Source organism: Rutilus rutilus (assembly GCF_951802725.1).
Source record: "Rutilus rutilus genome assembly, chromosome: 1".
Taxonomy (NCBI): domain Eukaryota; kingdom Metazoa; phylum Chordata; class Actinopteri; order Cypriniformes; family Leuciscidae; genus Rutilus; species Rutilus rutilus.
The window spans coordinates 10,300,609-10,315,697 of record NC_140209.1 but is presented as its reverse complement, the minus strand read 5'-3'; the positions used below and the strand labels follow the sequence as shown (position 1 = coordinate 10,315,697).

At 38.1% G+C, this 15,089-nt stretch overlaps 1 protein-coding gene and 2 long non-coding RNA genes across 5 annotated transcripts in view; 2 read left to right on the top strand and 1 right to left on the bottom strand.

The window, feature by feature from the left end:
* The window catches only part of LOC311287571 (uncharacterized protein), a 37,221-nt gene extending 25,301 nt beyond the window's left edge, over positions 1-11,920 (bottom strand). Inside the window, exons 1-7 of one of the 3 annotated variants that reach the window (XM_084404472.1) lie at positions 11,795-11,874; positions 10,445-10,711; positions 7,131-7,445; positions 6,697-7,041; positions 6,304-6,390; positions 369-437; positions 206-280 (exon numbers count right to left, since the gene is read on the bottom strand). In XM_084404472.1, the coding sequence (XP_084260598.1) occupies positions 206-280; positions 369-437; positions 6,304-6,390; positions 6,697-7,041; positions 7,131-7,445; positions 10,445-10,505 (952 nt within the window). In that variant the 5' untranslated portion in view covers positions 10,506-10,711; positions 11,795-11,874. Of the gene's footprint in view, positions 1-205; positions 281-368; positions 438-6,303; positions 6,391-6,696; positions 7,042-7,130; positions 7,446-10,444; positions 10,712-11,794 lie in introns of all 3 variants that reach the window. The other 2 variants (XM_084404473.1, XM_084404475.1) reach the window with 2 other exon arrangements.
* Positions 1-15,089, top strand: part of LOC311287664 — a 64,360-nt gene that overhangs the window by 7,030 nt on the left and 42,241 nt on the right. The window lies entirely within an intron of this gene.
* LOC311287676 lies at positions 13,425-14,902 on the top strand. The gene is made up of 2 exons (XR_014626773.1): positions 13,425-13,559; positions 13,644-14,902. It is a non-coding gene; the product is annotated as an uncharacterized lncRNA (long non-coding RNA).

Sequence of the window (15,089 nt, the reverse complement as noted above, 5' to 3'; positions counted from 1 at the left end):
CATTAAAATGAATAATAAAAATGACCGTTGACTTGATAACTCTGTGAGATTGACATTACAGGATTTCTCAGCAGGAATAAACTTCTGTTTGAGAATTTCATATAATCCACATGTTTCTATGATACTTACAGCCTGAACATGATGTGTTTGTTTGCTCATCTGAACTGTTTTTAATTGTTGTAAAGGAGTAAATCTGAAAACTCACCAGCTCTTTTTCTGCAGATCAGCCAGAGAAGAGCAAGAAGGAGAACAGCGACTGCAGCGACAGAAATCACTATGACTGAAGAAGAGATCGAGCACAGAGTCAGAGACGGACAGGGCAGATTGGGGACAATTATAGACAAAGACAAAACACTGTGATTATGTACCTAGTGTGTTTGTATTCCAGTGATCTGTGCCTGGTGTGTTTGTAGTCGAATGATCCTGAGAGTCTGTGCCTGGTGTTGTTGAAAAGGATAAATGGGGACAATTATATACAAAGACAAAAGCCATCGACAATGGTGACATGCTTCATGCCGCAATGCATGCTGGGAGCCATCCATAGTATAAAACTCATGGCTCCCATCATGCATTGCGGCATTAAGCATGTCACACCACACAACTCAATATAGTTTGATATTAGACTTTTATTTTAAATAAAATGTTAAATATATATTCTCCAACAGCCCAAGCACACACACAGGCCTATATAATGGTGTGTAAAACAAATGTATAATTTATAATCAGCTCCATATTGGATTCCAAGTGATCAAGAGCTTAGAGCATTTCATTCAAACTCATTTCAAGAGTTCACCAGTAGTGGACACTCGTGCAACATTAGTGAGGGATGAGCACAAACAGTGGACGTAAACACAGCCTTGCCCTGCGTCTCAATGTCCATACTATCCTTCCTAAACAGTGTGTGAGATTAGAATAAGTGTCCCAAAGCACAGTATGTTGAAGAGTGTGGCAGAAGTCTCCGGATGGTCTACTATTTCCGAGGGATTTTCGAAGTGTGGATTCGTGCTCACTATAACAGCTAATATTACCCACAACCCATTGCGCTTTGGAGGAGGAACTACAAACACGAGTAAAAAGTTTCGTAAAAAGTTAGTAAAGAGTAAAGGTTTGAGTGACTAATCAAAGTTTAACCTGATAGAAAAATATTTATTTAATGTTATATGTGTTATATTTCTTCTGCAATAACAATGTGGACTTTTATAAAGATCCGTTTGGCCATTAACTTTTAAATGCATCATATTTCATTAATATGAGGAGAGTCCACATGAAAGACCCGTGACTGCAGATTAACGTGCTTCTGCATTTCTCTCTGATACGGTAGGAAATGAAATGAAATTAAATGTGGAGGATTTTATCTTTGACAAGATGATTGACAGGTCAGTTTGAGTGTCAGGATGAGTGTAACTAATCGACAGAGAGCAACTGTTAAAGACAATTGTATGACATGATAGTTTGTCCCAAAGCTTGTCTACTCTTCTGCTACACACTCAAAAGTATGCACCTTTTCTTCCCAAAAAGAGTACATAATTTTAGGGCGTAGTATAAGTAGGCGAATATATAATATATATTGTAATATATATATATATATATATATATATTAGTGCTGTCAAACGATTAAAATATTTAATCACGATTAATCGCATTAATGTCATAGTTAACTCGCAGTTAATCGCAATTAATCGCACATTTTTATCTATTCTAAATGTCCCTTGATTTCTTTTTGTCCCATTATTTTTTTCTCATTTTAATGCTCTTATCAATATGGAAAAGTGGATCGGCTTGCTTTGTGCAAATGTTTTTTTATTGAAAACAACATTGGCATGAAAAAAATAAATAAATGTAAAGTGTTAAAAATATTTATTAAATAAAATAAATAAATAAATTATATCCTTTTTTTTCTGTCACCCGTTGACCAGCGTTGTATGATCACACTCTTATTAATGTGAATGCTTTTAAACCATTCAAGCGCGACAAGACTAAAGAGACCGCAAAGTCCTGCCTGTAACACACACGAACGACCCACAGAAAAGACGCGCGTCAGTATCGAGTTCTCTTTCGGGCTTGAACAAACCATAACACACACAAATTATGCCAAAATGTCCATTTTGTCGAGTGTCCTCATAAGAGCAGTCTTAAATGATTTAAATGATTTAAATAAAGTCTTAAATGAACGTAGAGATTTGTGATGAAATGTGGCGCGTGTCAGATCGCGTCTCTGTCAGCAGCGGCTGGTCTTAAAGTCTCATTAATGTTATTCGAGGAGCAAAGGTAAGAGAGTAAATGACTCACTCAGACCCGGCGCCAGGAGGACTATTATACCGGTAGCCTAATAATCATGAATGCACTCCGCTATCTGTTAACACATCTCCGGCAAACGGCTTCTTCACGCAAAAGAAAAACTCTTCAACTCTTCGCAGTGAAATTCAGCGACCATGTGGCGTTTCCTGATGGATCGAGGTTGTTCGTTAACTTCATTTTAAACGTGCAATTCACACGAGCTCTAAGCGCATGCAAATAGGGCGTTATTTGAGGAGACAGCCATTTTTAGCCCGAAACCATAGTGGACGTTATTTAGTGCACTTATTCAATCCCACATTAACGAGTGTACAGCTTATGTACGCTCAACGGCTGTCCGAATTCGTTCACTTGTTTTTCATTCACTCCTTCAAGTGAACGTGTTAGTGGACTAACGTAGGGAATAGGCCTAACTTAGTGAATGAGGGTTTAGGGGGCGATTTCGGATTCAACCCGTGTTCTCAAGCAGTGAAAAATAGAGGACACTGACAACGCGCTGACAGACAGGACCGAGCAGGGAATACCGTAAAACTTCAAATAATAGCCCGGGCTTTTATTTTCCCAAATCGCCGAACTGCACCGGCTTGTATTTGAGACAGGCACCTATATGAGACAGGCCTTTAATTTAGTGTTGAGATGAGCATGACAGGAGGAGATTACCAAATCTGTGTTTGTGTTTAACAGATCAGTTAATGTAAGAATTAGCCTACTATATTTCCATATGTCTAAAGGGGGTCACACACCAGACGAGAAGCGCAGCGCCAAACATTATTCTCTATGAGTGTACATTGTCTCAAGTCGTCGTTAATGTACAGGGTGGGCCATTTATATGGATACACCGTAATAACATGGGAATGGTTGGTGATATTAAAGTCCTGTTTGTGGCACATTAGTGGCCACCATGGTCACCACCCATCTTGAGGAGTTTGCCCCCTCACATATACTAATGTGCCACAAACAGGACTTTAATATCACCAACCATTCCCATGTTATTACGGTGTATCCATATAAATGGCCCACCCTGTATATACTGACTTCACCCTGTGCTGCAATATACATTCAGTTTTACATTCATTAAGAGAAATCAGCTGCTTGAATGAAAATTGCTGATGTTATCGGATTTTCAGGTGATATTCTCAATTCATTCAGTTAACGGACGCTCTGAGGTAAAGTGAATTCAGACTGCAGACTAAGCAACGATTGTATTTAATTGTACAGTACAATCATAACATAGTGAAGACATGATTTTAATTCCATAATATCCTTAAATATAACTATATTGCTGGCCATAAACTGACAAAGTGTGCGTCCGGTGTGCGACCCCCTTTTGATTATTGGCATAAAAAACTAAACAATGTGACAGCCATGGGCTGAACAATACAAGTTACCGATAATATCCATCGAGCCTATGAATTACTTGTCTGAAACACATCAACAAGAAAGAATGAAGGCTACCCTGTAAAACAACTGCAATCATGTGATACAAAAGGACCCTATTCATCACTATCATCATCGCCGCGATCCTCAAATACAAGTTCATTGGCGAATTCCTGCTCCTCGTCGCTCTCCTCCACTTCCCCCACTCCGGCCTCCGCTAACTCTGCCTGTCTTGCTTGTGTGACAGGTTGAGAATCTGTACTGTTCGTTTTGGCTCATTGGCAGTAGGTAACTTTTAATGGTTGAGTATATTTCAAATGGCAAGACACGCCCACTGGCGTTGAACTGCAGCTTGATATTGAGTGCACCTGTGCGGCGCAATCATGGGGGTGCGTCAGGTTCTAGTGGCGTGGTAAAAAGCCTGTTTAAGTGGGGCATTGTCATTCATCTTTGTGCTGTGTGTAGTAACAGGCTACCCATTTCGATTTGCGTTGCCCTCTCTGGTGAGTTGTTTGTTGTATTGCCCTTTTCTCAGTCGCAGATTACGGTCTAAATATATGTTTGTCATCAGGAATGTGTGTGCGTGAAGTGGCGAGCGCAGGTAGCATCAAGTTCCCTATAGCTTAAGAATTTCCTACTTTTCCTACGAGGTAAGAAACGTTATGGTGGGTTTCCTCTTTTGGGAGGGGTGAAATTACAATTAATGTACTATTCGTGTTTTTATTGCAGGTGCGGCCTAAGATCGCTAGCTGCTGTTCTGTTTTGTTATATCTATTTGTGTCACTGTTTTATTGTCCTGTTCGCACGACTGACTGCAGCGGACGTTGCGGTTTCGAACCGCTGTATCCACCGAGCTCTTTAACGAGCTCTTCTCGTTATGAACTGTGTTGAAGTATTGGACGTGTGTTCTATGGGCTGTTATATCAAACTAACACGCTGGTAGCTGGGTCCATTTAAAGCAGCTTGAACAATCTTAAATATTAGTATTAGTTGTGATGTTAAATATTATGTCATTTTGATTGTCTGTGTAATCTTTTTCCCTTTAGGTTTTCTTTCTTCTTTTGGTTTTCTTTCTTTCTTATTACAAATTGCCAGTGTTTATCCGCATTTGATTACTTGAACTGTGATATTGAAGCTTAACAGAAGGGGGGAGTGTATTTGTTTTCTTTTGGTATTGTTTTTTATTTTATTTTGTTTATCACTTGTTTTAAGAAACTTTTGTTCACTGATTTGCTGTGTGGTTTGTCCCTTTCTGTTAAAGTGGGTTTATTATGGTCTCTTATTAACTGTGGGTATTTAATTGGTAATTTGTACGAGATCTATTTTTAGGATGTTTTAAATGAATGATTCTCCTTGTGCGAAATAAATTTTGTATACTTTTGGAAAGTCACGTCTCTGTCTTTGATGCAATCCGAACCAGCAGGGTCCTTCCTTTCCTAGGTGGAGAAGTAACCTAGGTGGCGTAGTCGGGGTTTTTTAAACTTGTGCTAATAGCTCCGCCCAGATGCGCAGGGCTCTCTTGCGTGCGCAATCTGCTCCATAGAACTGGCTTAAACAGACGATCTGACGGGTTTTAGAAGATTAAATACAACCCGAAACTAAAAAACAGACCGGGCCTCTATTTGAGACCGGCCTTTATTTATCCAAACCTGTAGCCACACCAGGAGTGTAAAAGAGACAGGCGTCTATTTGGGACTCGGCTATTATTTTAAGTTTTACGGTATTTAATATGAAACAAAGTCTCAATTTTCAAATTTGGTCAAAGAAAATTCAACAATAAATAGGCCTACCGTTTTCTGGCTCTGTAATGTGTCGTGACAGATTGCCTCAGTTAAAGCCAAGTTCAAATCCACCGACGTTAATCTAACTCTCCTGACTGCTTTGTCGGACAAAAATGGAGGATTTTGATTGGTCAGACTCAGATCGCATGTCAATCAAACTCCCTGTGAAGGATGAATTGACGCTTATTTAAAAGTGAAAGTGAAGTGCACAATCCCGCACCAGATTTTTATAAGCGATGTAATTTCTGCTTTCTGGGAGAATCGAGTGAAAGAACCGGAGTGTTATATGAACACACTACTCTCACTGTTTATACTAAACATGTCCTAGAATATGCATAAGTACACTAATTGGGACACACCTTAAAAGTCCATGAAATGAAACTAAAACAACAACTCAATGTGACAATCATACTGTAGAATATGACAGTCATATTTTGATGAGTTAACACTCAAGATAACCATATTTTAACTTTGATCATCATATTACATAAAAAGTTAATATTTTTGCGGTCAAGTTTCAATTCCTTTATTATTTCCAGCATCACGTTTTGGACTGTTACTTCACTGCAGTTCATTAGTTTGAAGCAATGAATGACATCATCTTTAATCTACAGGTAAGGGCAATGTTTGATTGCAGCAGATTATGGGAATGTTTTAGAAGGATCTAGAGGTTACAGCGGGATAAAAATACAACACCTCCTAAAGCTGAGCTTAAACAACTAAAACAACAACTCAATGTGACAATCATAATGTAGAATATGACAGTCATACTTTGATGAGTTAACACTGAAGATAACTCTAGCATTATGCACTGAAAAGCACTGATGTGAGAAAGACAGTGATGATGTACCTTTAGAAATGTGTGTGTTTCTAGTTGAGGGATCCTGGGAGTGTGTGATGTGGACTGGATTCACTGCTGTCGTTGAATCAGCTTGAGCTGTGAAGATGAATGTTAGTTCAGATGATTAATACTGTACAATACGACCATCATATTTTAACTTTGATCATCATATTACATAAAAAGTTAATATTTTTGCTGTCAAGTTTCAATTCCTTTATTATTTCCAGTATCACGTTTTGGACTGTTACTTCACTGCAGTTCATTAGTTTGAAGCAATGCTTTGAGTTACTCTTCTGTGAGAGTCAAAGAAGCTTTTGTTCCCTCAGTTTGTTCTGGTTCAGTGATACTGATAGACCTTAGTGTTACTAACATTATGAGGCTCTTCTAACACTGTTTTCTCACCTGAATACTTGACAGTGTATCTGACTGAGGTCTTGAGTTGATTTCTATGAGTAAGCTGACATCTCCACTCTCTGTTGTTATCTTCATTCAGGAGTGTTGTAGTCAGAGTGATGATACATGGATCTGATAATGATGATATCTGATATCTGGAGTCTGTCTTCAGATCAACACCAGCCTGATTCACCCACAACAGCTCAATTCCCTCAGAACTGACAAAATGATCACAGGAGAATCCAGTAAATGAATACAACTGACAGGAGAGAGTCACAGAGCGGCCTGGACTGATCTCAGTCTGTGAGGATGAAGATGATGATGATGATGATGATGATGATGGAGACACTGAAACTGAACACAAGACACAAATCACAGACTCTTCAGTCATCATCTGAGTTTAAAGAGAGAATTTTAAATTGACCACAAAATCATAAACCTACCATGAAGAACATGCAGAAAAACATCAGCATCAGTTCCTTGTCTGTTATTCACATATTGTCTGCATAAGTATAATCCATGATCTTCTTCTGTGACGTTCTTGATGTTCAGAGAGCAGTCAGACTCCAGACTCAGTCTCTCATGTCTCTCTGTGTCTTTATTCTTTATCCCTAAAGTAATCAGTTCAACTGCTGCTGAATGACTGTTAAAGTAGATCCATATAGTTGATTTGCAGTCAGAAAGAGCATTATTACAGGACAGACGCACATTTTCACCAGAACTGATGAACACATGATCATCATCCACTCCACTGATACCTGAAACACAGTAGATCTCAGTGATCATTATGATATATATTAATAAATGAAACATAAAACATACCAGCATAAAAAGCAGAAATCTAAAATACACACTGTAAAAAAAAACTGTGCTGATAAAATACATTAGACAATAAATGAGATCCGTGCCACTAGATGATAAATGTGACCATTAACAAACAGCCATTGTCATCTGATCCTGTTTTCTTTCAGCTTTTTTGCAATAGCAAATGTATTTAAAGACAAAGCTACCACAGCCAAAGAAAAACTAATGTTCAAAAGTCAAGGGTCCAGAGCCCAACTAAAGCAAACACTGATCATCATCATGGTGACATCAAATGGAAATACAATGACATCTAAACTAGGGATGTCCTGATACCACTTTTTGCAGGACGAGTCCGATACCGATACTGTAATTTTTGGTACTCGCCGATACCGATACCGTAACCGATACCTGAATTTTCACTGCATTTGTAATTTTTAAATGTATTAGTAGATAAACCAAAAGATTATAAATCATATTAGTTGGCTTAATTTGTTCATCAAATATATATATTTCTTTCAGTTATTTTAATGCTTAATTAAGCCTGCTAAAATGCATATGAGCTTCTGTTACTGTCACTGTTCATTCTATTGCTCTATCATATTTTATCTTTCATTTAATAGCACAGCACATATTTAGGGCTCAGTGCTGAGGATCGGGTCAGCGGTTCAAATGTTTGTCAAAACCAGTGAAATATCAATTATTTAATCCAATTTTGATACTACAACAAAAACTAGCAGCCTAATTAATGTGAATTTAAAACAAGTAAGCAGTCAGTAACAAAATAAAAACAAACAATTGAATTACAAATAGGACAAATATATACAATAGAACAAAGAAAGGCTACAAATGAAATAAACAGTGTTTAGAGTTTTTCAGGTAGATCTAACAGGTACAGAAATTTGAATAAAGTAATCAAATGTGAAAAAAAGCATATTCATTACTGTATGAATTATATATAGATGGATATTTTTCTAAAGTTGAAAAGGGTAGCCTATTTAGTCAAGAGCAGTGAGTAATTTCTTTGTCCTTTGTTTTATTAACATTAAAACACAGAAGCAGGTTTATCAAACTGCTGCCCCTTTAAGACCGAGCGCACGGGCCGCATTTGAACATGCTATGTTCATTTGAGATATAACCGACTTTGTTTACTATAGGATACTCGCCAAGACGGGCGTTATTACATAGTTGTGTGTGAATTCGTCCGTACAAGCGCAAGACGTGAAAGACAATTTAATTCAGTATTCAGGCGCTGAGACGCTGGTTTGAGGGGTGCGCGCTTCGGATGTTTGCATTCATGAAACTTCTTGACCTCTGCACACGTCCTGTAATAATGTAGGGAACCACTCGTTATACTTCAGTCAGGTAACAGTTCATGTTTTACTTTACTTACATATACGATTTAGTTTTCATCCAAATAACATGTGCTGAGTGAACGATCAGCAATCAAGAGCATTCAACAGAAGTGCGCTTCTCGCTCTCTGTCTCTCTCTCTGCCTCTCTCTCTCTCGTCAGTTAACGTTAATATAATAAGCTAAAGCTACATGCCTCGTTTAATTTCGTTGCCATTGACATCGGACTGAACAAACTTTCCACTGTTGTCTGTTTAAAGGGATGTGCTCGACCAGCTCGTGCGTCTATGACTCAGTTCACCTCGACAAAGCACTCGCGGCGGCCAGTTTCGTTTCGCAAAATGTACGTGGTATCGGTGCGTGGTATCGGCGAATTTTTATGAGTACGAGTACGAGTATATGAGGACAGTATCGGCCCGATCCCCAATGCCAGTATCGGTATCGGGCCATCCCTAATCTAAACCTCTGTCACCTTTTAATAAGAGCTTCTGTAGACGTCTGACAGAAATAAAGTCAGTCTGGTTAGTAGTAAATGAAGCTGGTAATGCTGTTTGTGGAGTTGTTTAATCCTCCTCTGCTGAGATCTTCACAGATTTAATGTCTTTATCTTCAGTTGATTTCATATTTTATCTGTTCTTCTTGTTCCTCTTTCCTTCAGTGATTCTGTTTGTTAACAGCAGGTGTTCATCAGTGTCTGAATTAACTCACTTGTGTTTATTCACTCAGTCAAGTGGACTATATTAGTGAACTAATGTAGGGAATAGTGAATGAGGGTATAGGGTGTGTTTTAAAAAGACAAATATCTCCCAGAATGCATTTGTTTCTACGTTATATTGCTGTTTTAATGGAAAACAGCATGTTACTGTCAAAATGTGGCCATTTGTTACAGTGCACACTGTAAATAATTGCTGTAAAAAAACTGCCACATTTTGACAGTAACAAAATCGGGGCTAAAATTGTGCAGTGTGAACTCAGCATAAGATTAAATCAACTGAAGATAAAAGACATTAAATCTCTGAAGATCTCAGGAGAGGAGGATTAAACAACTCCACAAACAGCATTACCCTCACTTAAAGCAAACAACACACTCTCCAGAATAAACTATTAGTCTTTATCAGAGAGCTGTTCAAATCACTGACACACGCTTAATATGAAGATAATTCTTCATCATCAGATGTTTGAGTGACACTATGTCCAGTATCAGGAATAATACAGTATGATCTGTGTGTATCAATACACAACTCTGAGATCACAGATTAAAAGAGCAGAGATTAAAAGAGACAGAGCAACAGTTACAATCTTCTTTTATCCTTTCCCTGACCATGTGACTAAAACCCAAATGTGAGACGTTCAAACTGACCAATCAGATAATTACAACTTCCCTCACGGTACTAAATGTGTGACAATTAATCGACCCCTGAAGTACACACATCTTGGCCTACAGTGATCACTATCAGCCCCTCTGTGCCTTTAGGAACTACAAATGGTCATTTTGGTAGAAAGAGGGGGTGGAAAACAGTAAAGCAAACGTCTTTGTTCATTTCAAATATCTTGGATTATTTTCAATCCTACAATGTCTTTAGAGAAAATACAGATTTCTTTACCTGTGAGAAGTGAAGAGAGAATGATCAGTCCCAGCACACACAGATCACACTTATCAGCCATTTTCTGTTTCTGTCAGTCGCTATAGTGTTATATAGCGCAGAGTTGCTATAGTGACACTAACATGTTGCTTTAAGTGTGTGTGAAACGTGTGAGATACTGTCTCACACACATCTGCTCTGAACAGTTTATTGGCTACTTTTGCACACGAGAGAATTACTGTTAGTCTCACTTCTTTATTTTAGCAGTTTCCCACATGACGTTAAAATCTAGAAACAAAATCATTACATTATTAGTGAAAACATTGTTTTGTTACTGAAAAATGTTCCACTATCCATGACTAACTTGTAGAAAATGAATTCTAAAACAGTTTTAAGGCATTTTGAGATGATTAACATCAGCTCCAGTTTGGTGAAACAGAAAGTATTTGCACACACTTCATGAGCGTCTGTAAAGCAGATATTAAATGTCTTCAGGAAGAGTTTCTACACATGGATTATAATGTTCTTCTTTACTCTCTCCAGCCCTGAGAAAATAGATCAGATCCACCACTATCTATCTATCTATCTATCTATCTATCTATCTATCTATCTATCTATCTATCTATCTATCTATCTATCTGTCTGTCTATCTGTCTAGCGCAAGGTAAAAGTGACACGGCCACTTTAAGAGCGTTTCTCTGTGGGCGGAGGTGTGATTAGATTTCCGTGCGCTGTTTAAGACCGGAAGAGCAGTGGTTTGCGTGGGCAACTGGCTTTGTTTTCTGTTTGAGACTTCAAAGAAGGTAATCGTTGTTGCTACTTTCCCTCCACATTCTGTATTTATTGTTGCCCCTAAGTAGTGATGGTGAAATGATGCTTTGTGAAGCACTGGGGCTTTCCCCCTTGAATGTTTCATAAAATGGTTCATTACTCGAAGCTTTTCAACACATTGCACACTAACGACATCTTGTGGTCAAAAGGTGGAAAAGCTGCCTTTCTGTCCCAGAAGACACATCCATTTTTTTTTTGTTTCATTTAATAAATCTCTTTGTGCTCTGTAAACCACAAAGCAATACAATTAATCCTCATAATTCATGTGTTAGTGTTGATGTAGTTCTTACACAATGTATGAACAAACAACTGAATGAATTTATAAAAAAATAATAATAAATGGGACTAATTAACTTGTACAGAAACAGTTCTTATGAATCTGTTTTGATCAACAAATGCAGCCTTATTCACATAAACTTTTTCCTGTGGTTGTGTAATTTCCTCTCATCAGATCAAATGAGTGTTGAAATCCTGCTAGAGTTGCTATAGTGACAGACTAACTCCACTAAATGTCTTTAGAGAAAATACAGATTTCTTTACCTGTGAGAAGTGAAGAGAGAATGATCAGTCCCAGCAGACACAGATCACACTTATCAGCCATTTTGTGTTTCTGTCAGTCTTTCTCTTCATTATATAGTTACAGCTCTTCCTTTACACATCATCAGCTCCTCCTCAGGTGACACTAACATGTTGCTTTAAGTGTGTGTGAAACGTGTGAGATACTGTCTCAACACACATCTGCTCTGAACAGTTTATTGGCTACTTTTGAACACGAGAGAATTACTGTTAGTCTCACTTCTTTATTTTAGCAGTTTCCCACATGCGGTTAAAATCTAGAAATACGATTATTACATTATTAGTGAAAAAATTGTGTTGTTACTGAAAAGGTTTCCACTATTCATGACTAACTTGTAGAAAATTCATTCTAAAGCAGTTTTTAAGGTATTTTGAAATGATTAACATCAGCTCCAGTTTGGTGAAACAGAAAGTATTTGCACACACTTCATGAGCGTCTGTAAAGCAGATATTAAATGTCTTCAGGAAGAGTTTCTACAGCTTTTCAACACGTTGCACACTAACGACATCCTGTGGTCAAAAGGTGGAAAAGCTGCCTTTCTGTCCCAGAAGACCCATCCATTTTTTTTTATTGTTTCATTTAATAAATCTCTTTGTGCTCTGTAAACCACAAAGCAATACAATTAATCCTCATAATTCATGTGTTAGTGTTGATGTAGTTCTTACACAATGTATGAACAAACAACTGTATGAATGAATTTATGAAAAAAAAAATAATAATAAATGGGACTAATTAACTTGTACAGAAACAGTTCTTATGAATCTGCTTTGATCAACAAATGCAGCCTTATTCACATAAACTTTAGCCTCAGTCCTAATCCTACGAGTTCATAGGCAAGGCTCATGTAGGCATATATAATCAAAATAAAAGAAAATTATTGTGGAATAGTGAAAGTGCTTGTGAACTGGCAAGGCTCATGTAGGCATATACATAGATATATATATAAACACTAGATACCTCGTACGCGCTGTTGGCCAATGGAGGTCGACGTCCGCACGTGGCGGCCAGCTTGCTACAGTGTACTCGCTCACTACTTCAATGGTGCATGTACTTTTAAATAACCATAACTTGCTCATTTTTCTACCGATTTTCAAACGGTTTGGTTTGTTATAAACGTCAGAGATGTAGTTATGACACTGCATACATACACTGCATACATATGAAAAATTATAACATACATGTTCAAGCATTCGGAATTATAGCCACGTTAATAACGTTTGTAAGAAACCAAACCGTTTGTAAATCCGTCAAGATTTCAGCGAGATAAGAGGATTTGTGTGCGTGCTGATCATTCACCTTAATGCACAGAGCACTGTGACAAGATGGCCGAACGATGATGCCGGAAGTGACTGCGCCATAACACATCTAGTGTTTATATATATATATCTATGGGCATTTATCCCTTTGGTGGATACCATCCGTTGGTGCTGCATGTACACTGGATACAGAAGACGGATAACAGAAGACAGGAAGCGGATGATCGGAGATAAAGCACTGACGAGGAATCTTCCAGGTAGGAAGCAACAGGTTAGTGTTAGGTAGGAGTGTGTGAGGCCACATAAGGAGGAGACCAGACAAGGAAGTGAAGGGGAAGTGTAGCGGTGTGCAGGGGCGGATCTACTGGGGTGGCACGGGGTGGCAGCTGCCACCCCTAGTAAAGGTCTTGCCACCCCAGCTGCCACCCCATTGATGTCAGCCAGGCCGGCTGAAAATAAGACGGCATTTACGGTAAAAACCTTTGTTTCCTGGGCGCCCCTAAACGCATCATCACTTGAGTAGAAAATACTTAACGTCCCTGATTCAAACGTGCAGAGCGGCGTTCGCTCAGTCTGGCTCACACACAGCGAGTCTGCTGCGGTGCGGTGGCCCTGCAACCCGACTGGAGAGACTGAGCTGCCCCAGAGCCTCTGAAGGTGAAGTGAGTTTCCCCAGGTGTAGTTTAAACACACGTTTAACTTAAAGTTACTTTTGTATTGAATGTATTGTATGCTAAAGACGATTCAGCATCAGCAAAAACAGCGAGTCTATTACGTTAGCCAAAATCAGCGGTCAAATCGCTCCCTCGTGATTTGTAAGATAATAATAATAAAAAAATATATATAAAATATTGTTTGTGTTTACTGATGGTCGCCGTTACGTTACAACACACCGTGTCAGTTAGGAGATCGATCATTTGATTAGCTAAGCAGTCCTATTAATTTCAGTTCCTCTCAGATATCACAGCAATGAAACCAGGTTACAACTGCGGAAATAACAAATACAATAGGATTAGTCTAAACATAGCCTAACTGGTGTGTGCATGTGATCTGTCTGATTTTATATTTGTTATTGAGGACAGAACTAAACATTTAAATGGTTACACTTTCTGTGATATTAAACAAATTTTATTTTAGATTTAGATTTTGGCTTCCAATGATTATAAAAAATAATATATTTGTGGTATAGCTGCATTCTGTCTAGCGCAACTTCCTTCCCTTCACAGCGGTGCGCTGTCATCTCCCTAAAACCCAAACATAACATCACAATTTGCATGATCGGTGATTGTTGTAAAATGTAGTCTATACTGTTGCCAAACTGCGGGACGCGTTTGATAATAAAAGGCTATTAAAAGTACCAAAATTGACGCAATAGACGCTGTTCCAAATGCGGCGCGCGCTCCAAAACACAGCGCAACGAGAAGTAACGTATATTTTGGGCTTCGTGTGCACATCTAAACGATCAAATATGTCAAAATGGCTGTCTTGGAGATTCACTTAAACAGTTTATTCACTTAAATACAGTTTATGTCTTAAATGGGCGTTAATAGTTGGGAGAAAATATGATGCGTAATAATGATTAGATCTGCATTTGGTCTTAAAGAGGCAGCAGTCTAATAAACCTGCGGACGATTGCTCCATTAATGTGAATCAAACAACAAAAGGCAAAGAGAAAATCAGTCGCAGCTCTTGAATGAATAATTTTGGCTTTTATAACTTTAATCTATCTATGAATGCAGTGCTATTTTAAATCTGACTTTATTAGATGTCTTTTTAGCCCATATTACTCCTGAACAGTAATGTCAGTAGACATTACTGAAATTAAAGCACTGGGTATATAATTTGTATATTTGTTTAATTGTATACTTTTTTTGTTTGACCATATGTTTGTACTTTGTTTTTGGTGTCCTATGTCTTCTGAATATAAAACAGAAAACCCTGCACCCTTCTGCATAACATGCATGTTTTATTTGTTTTGTTAAAGCATTGCTTTTTCTTTTGC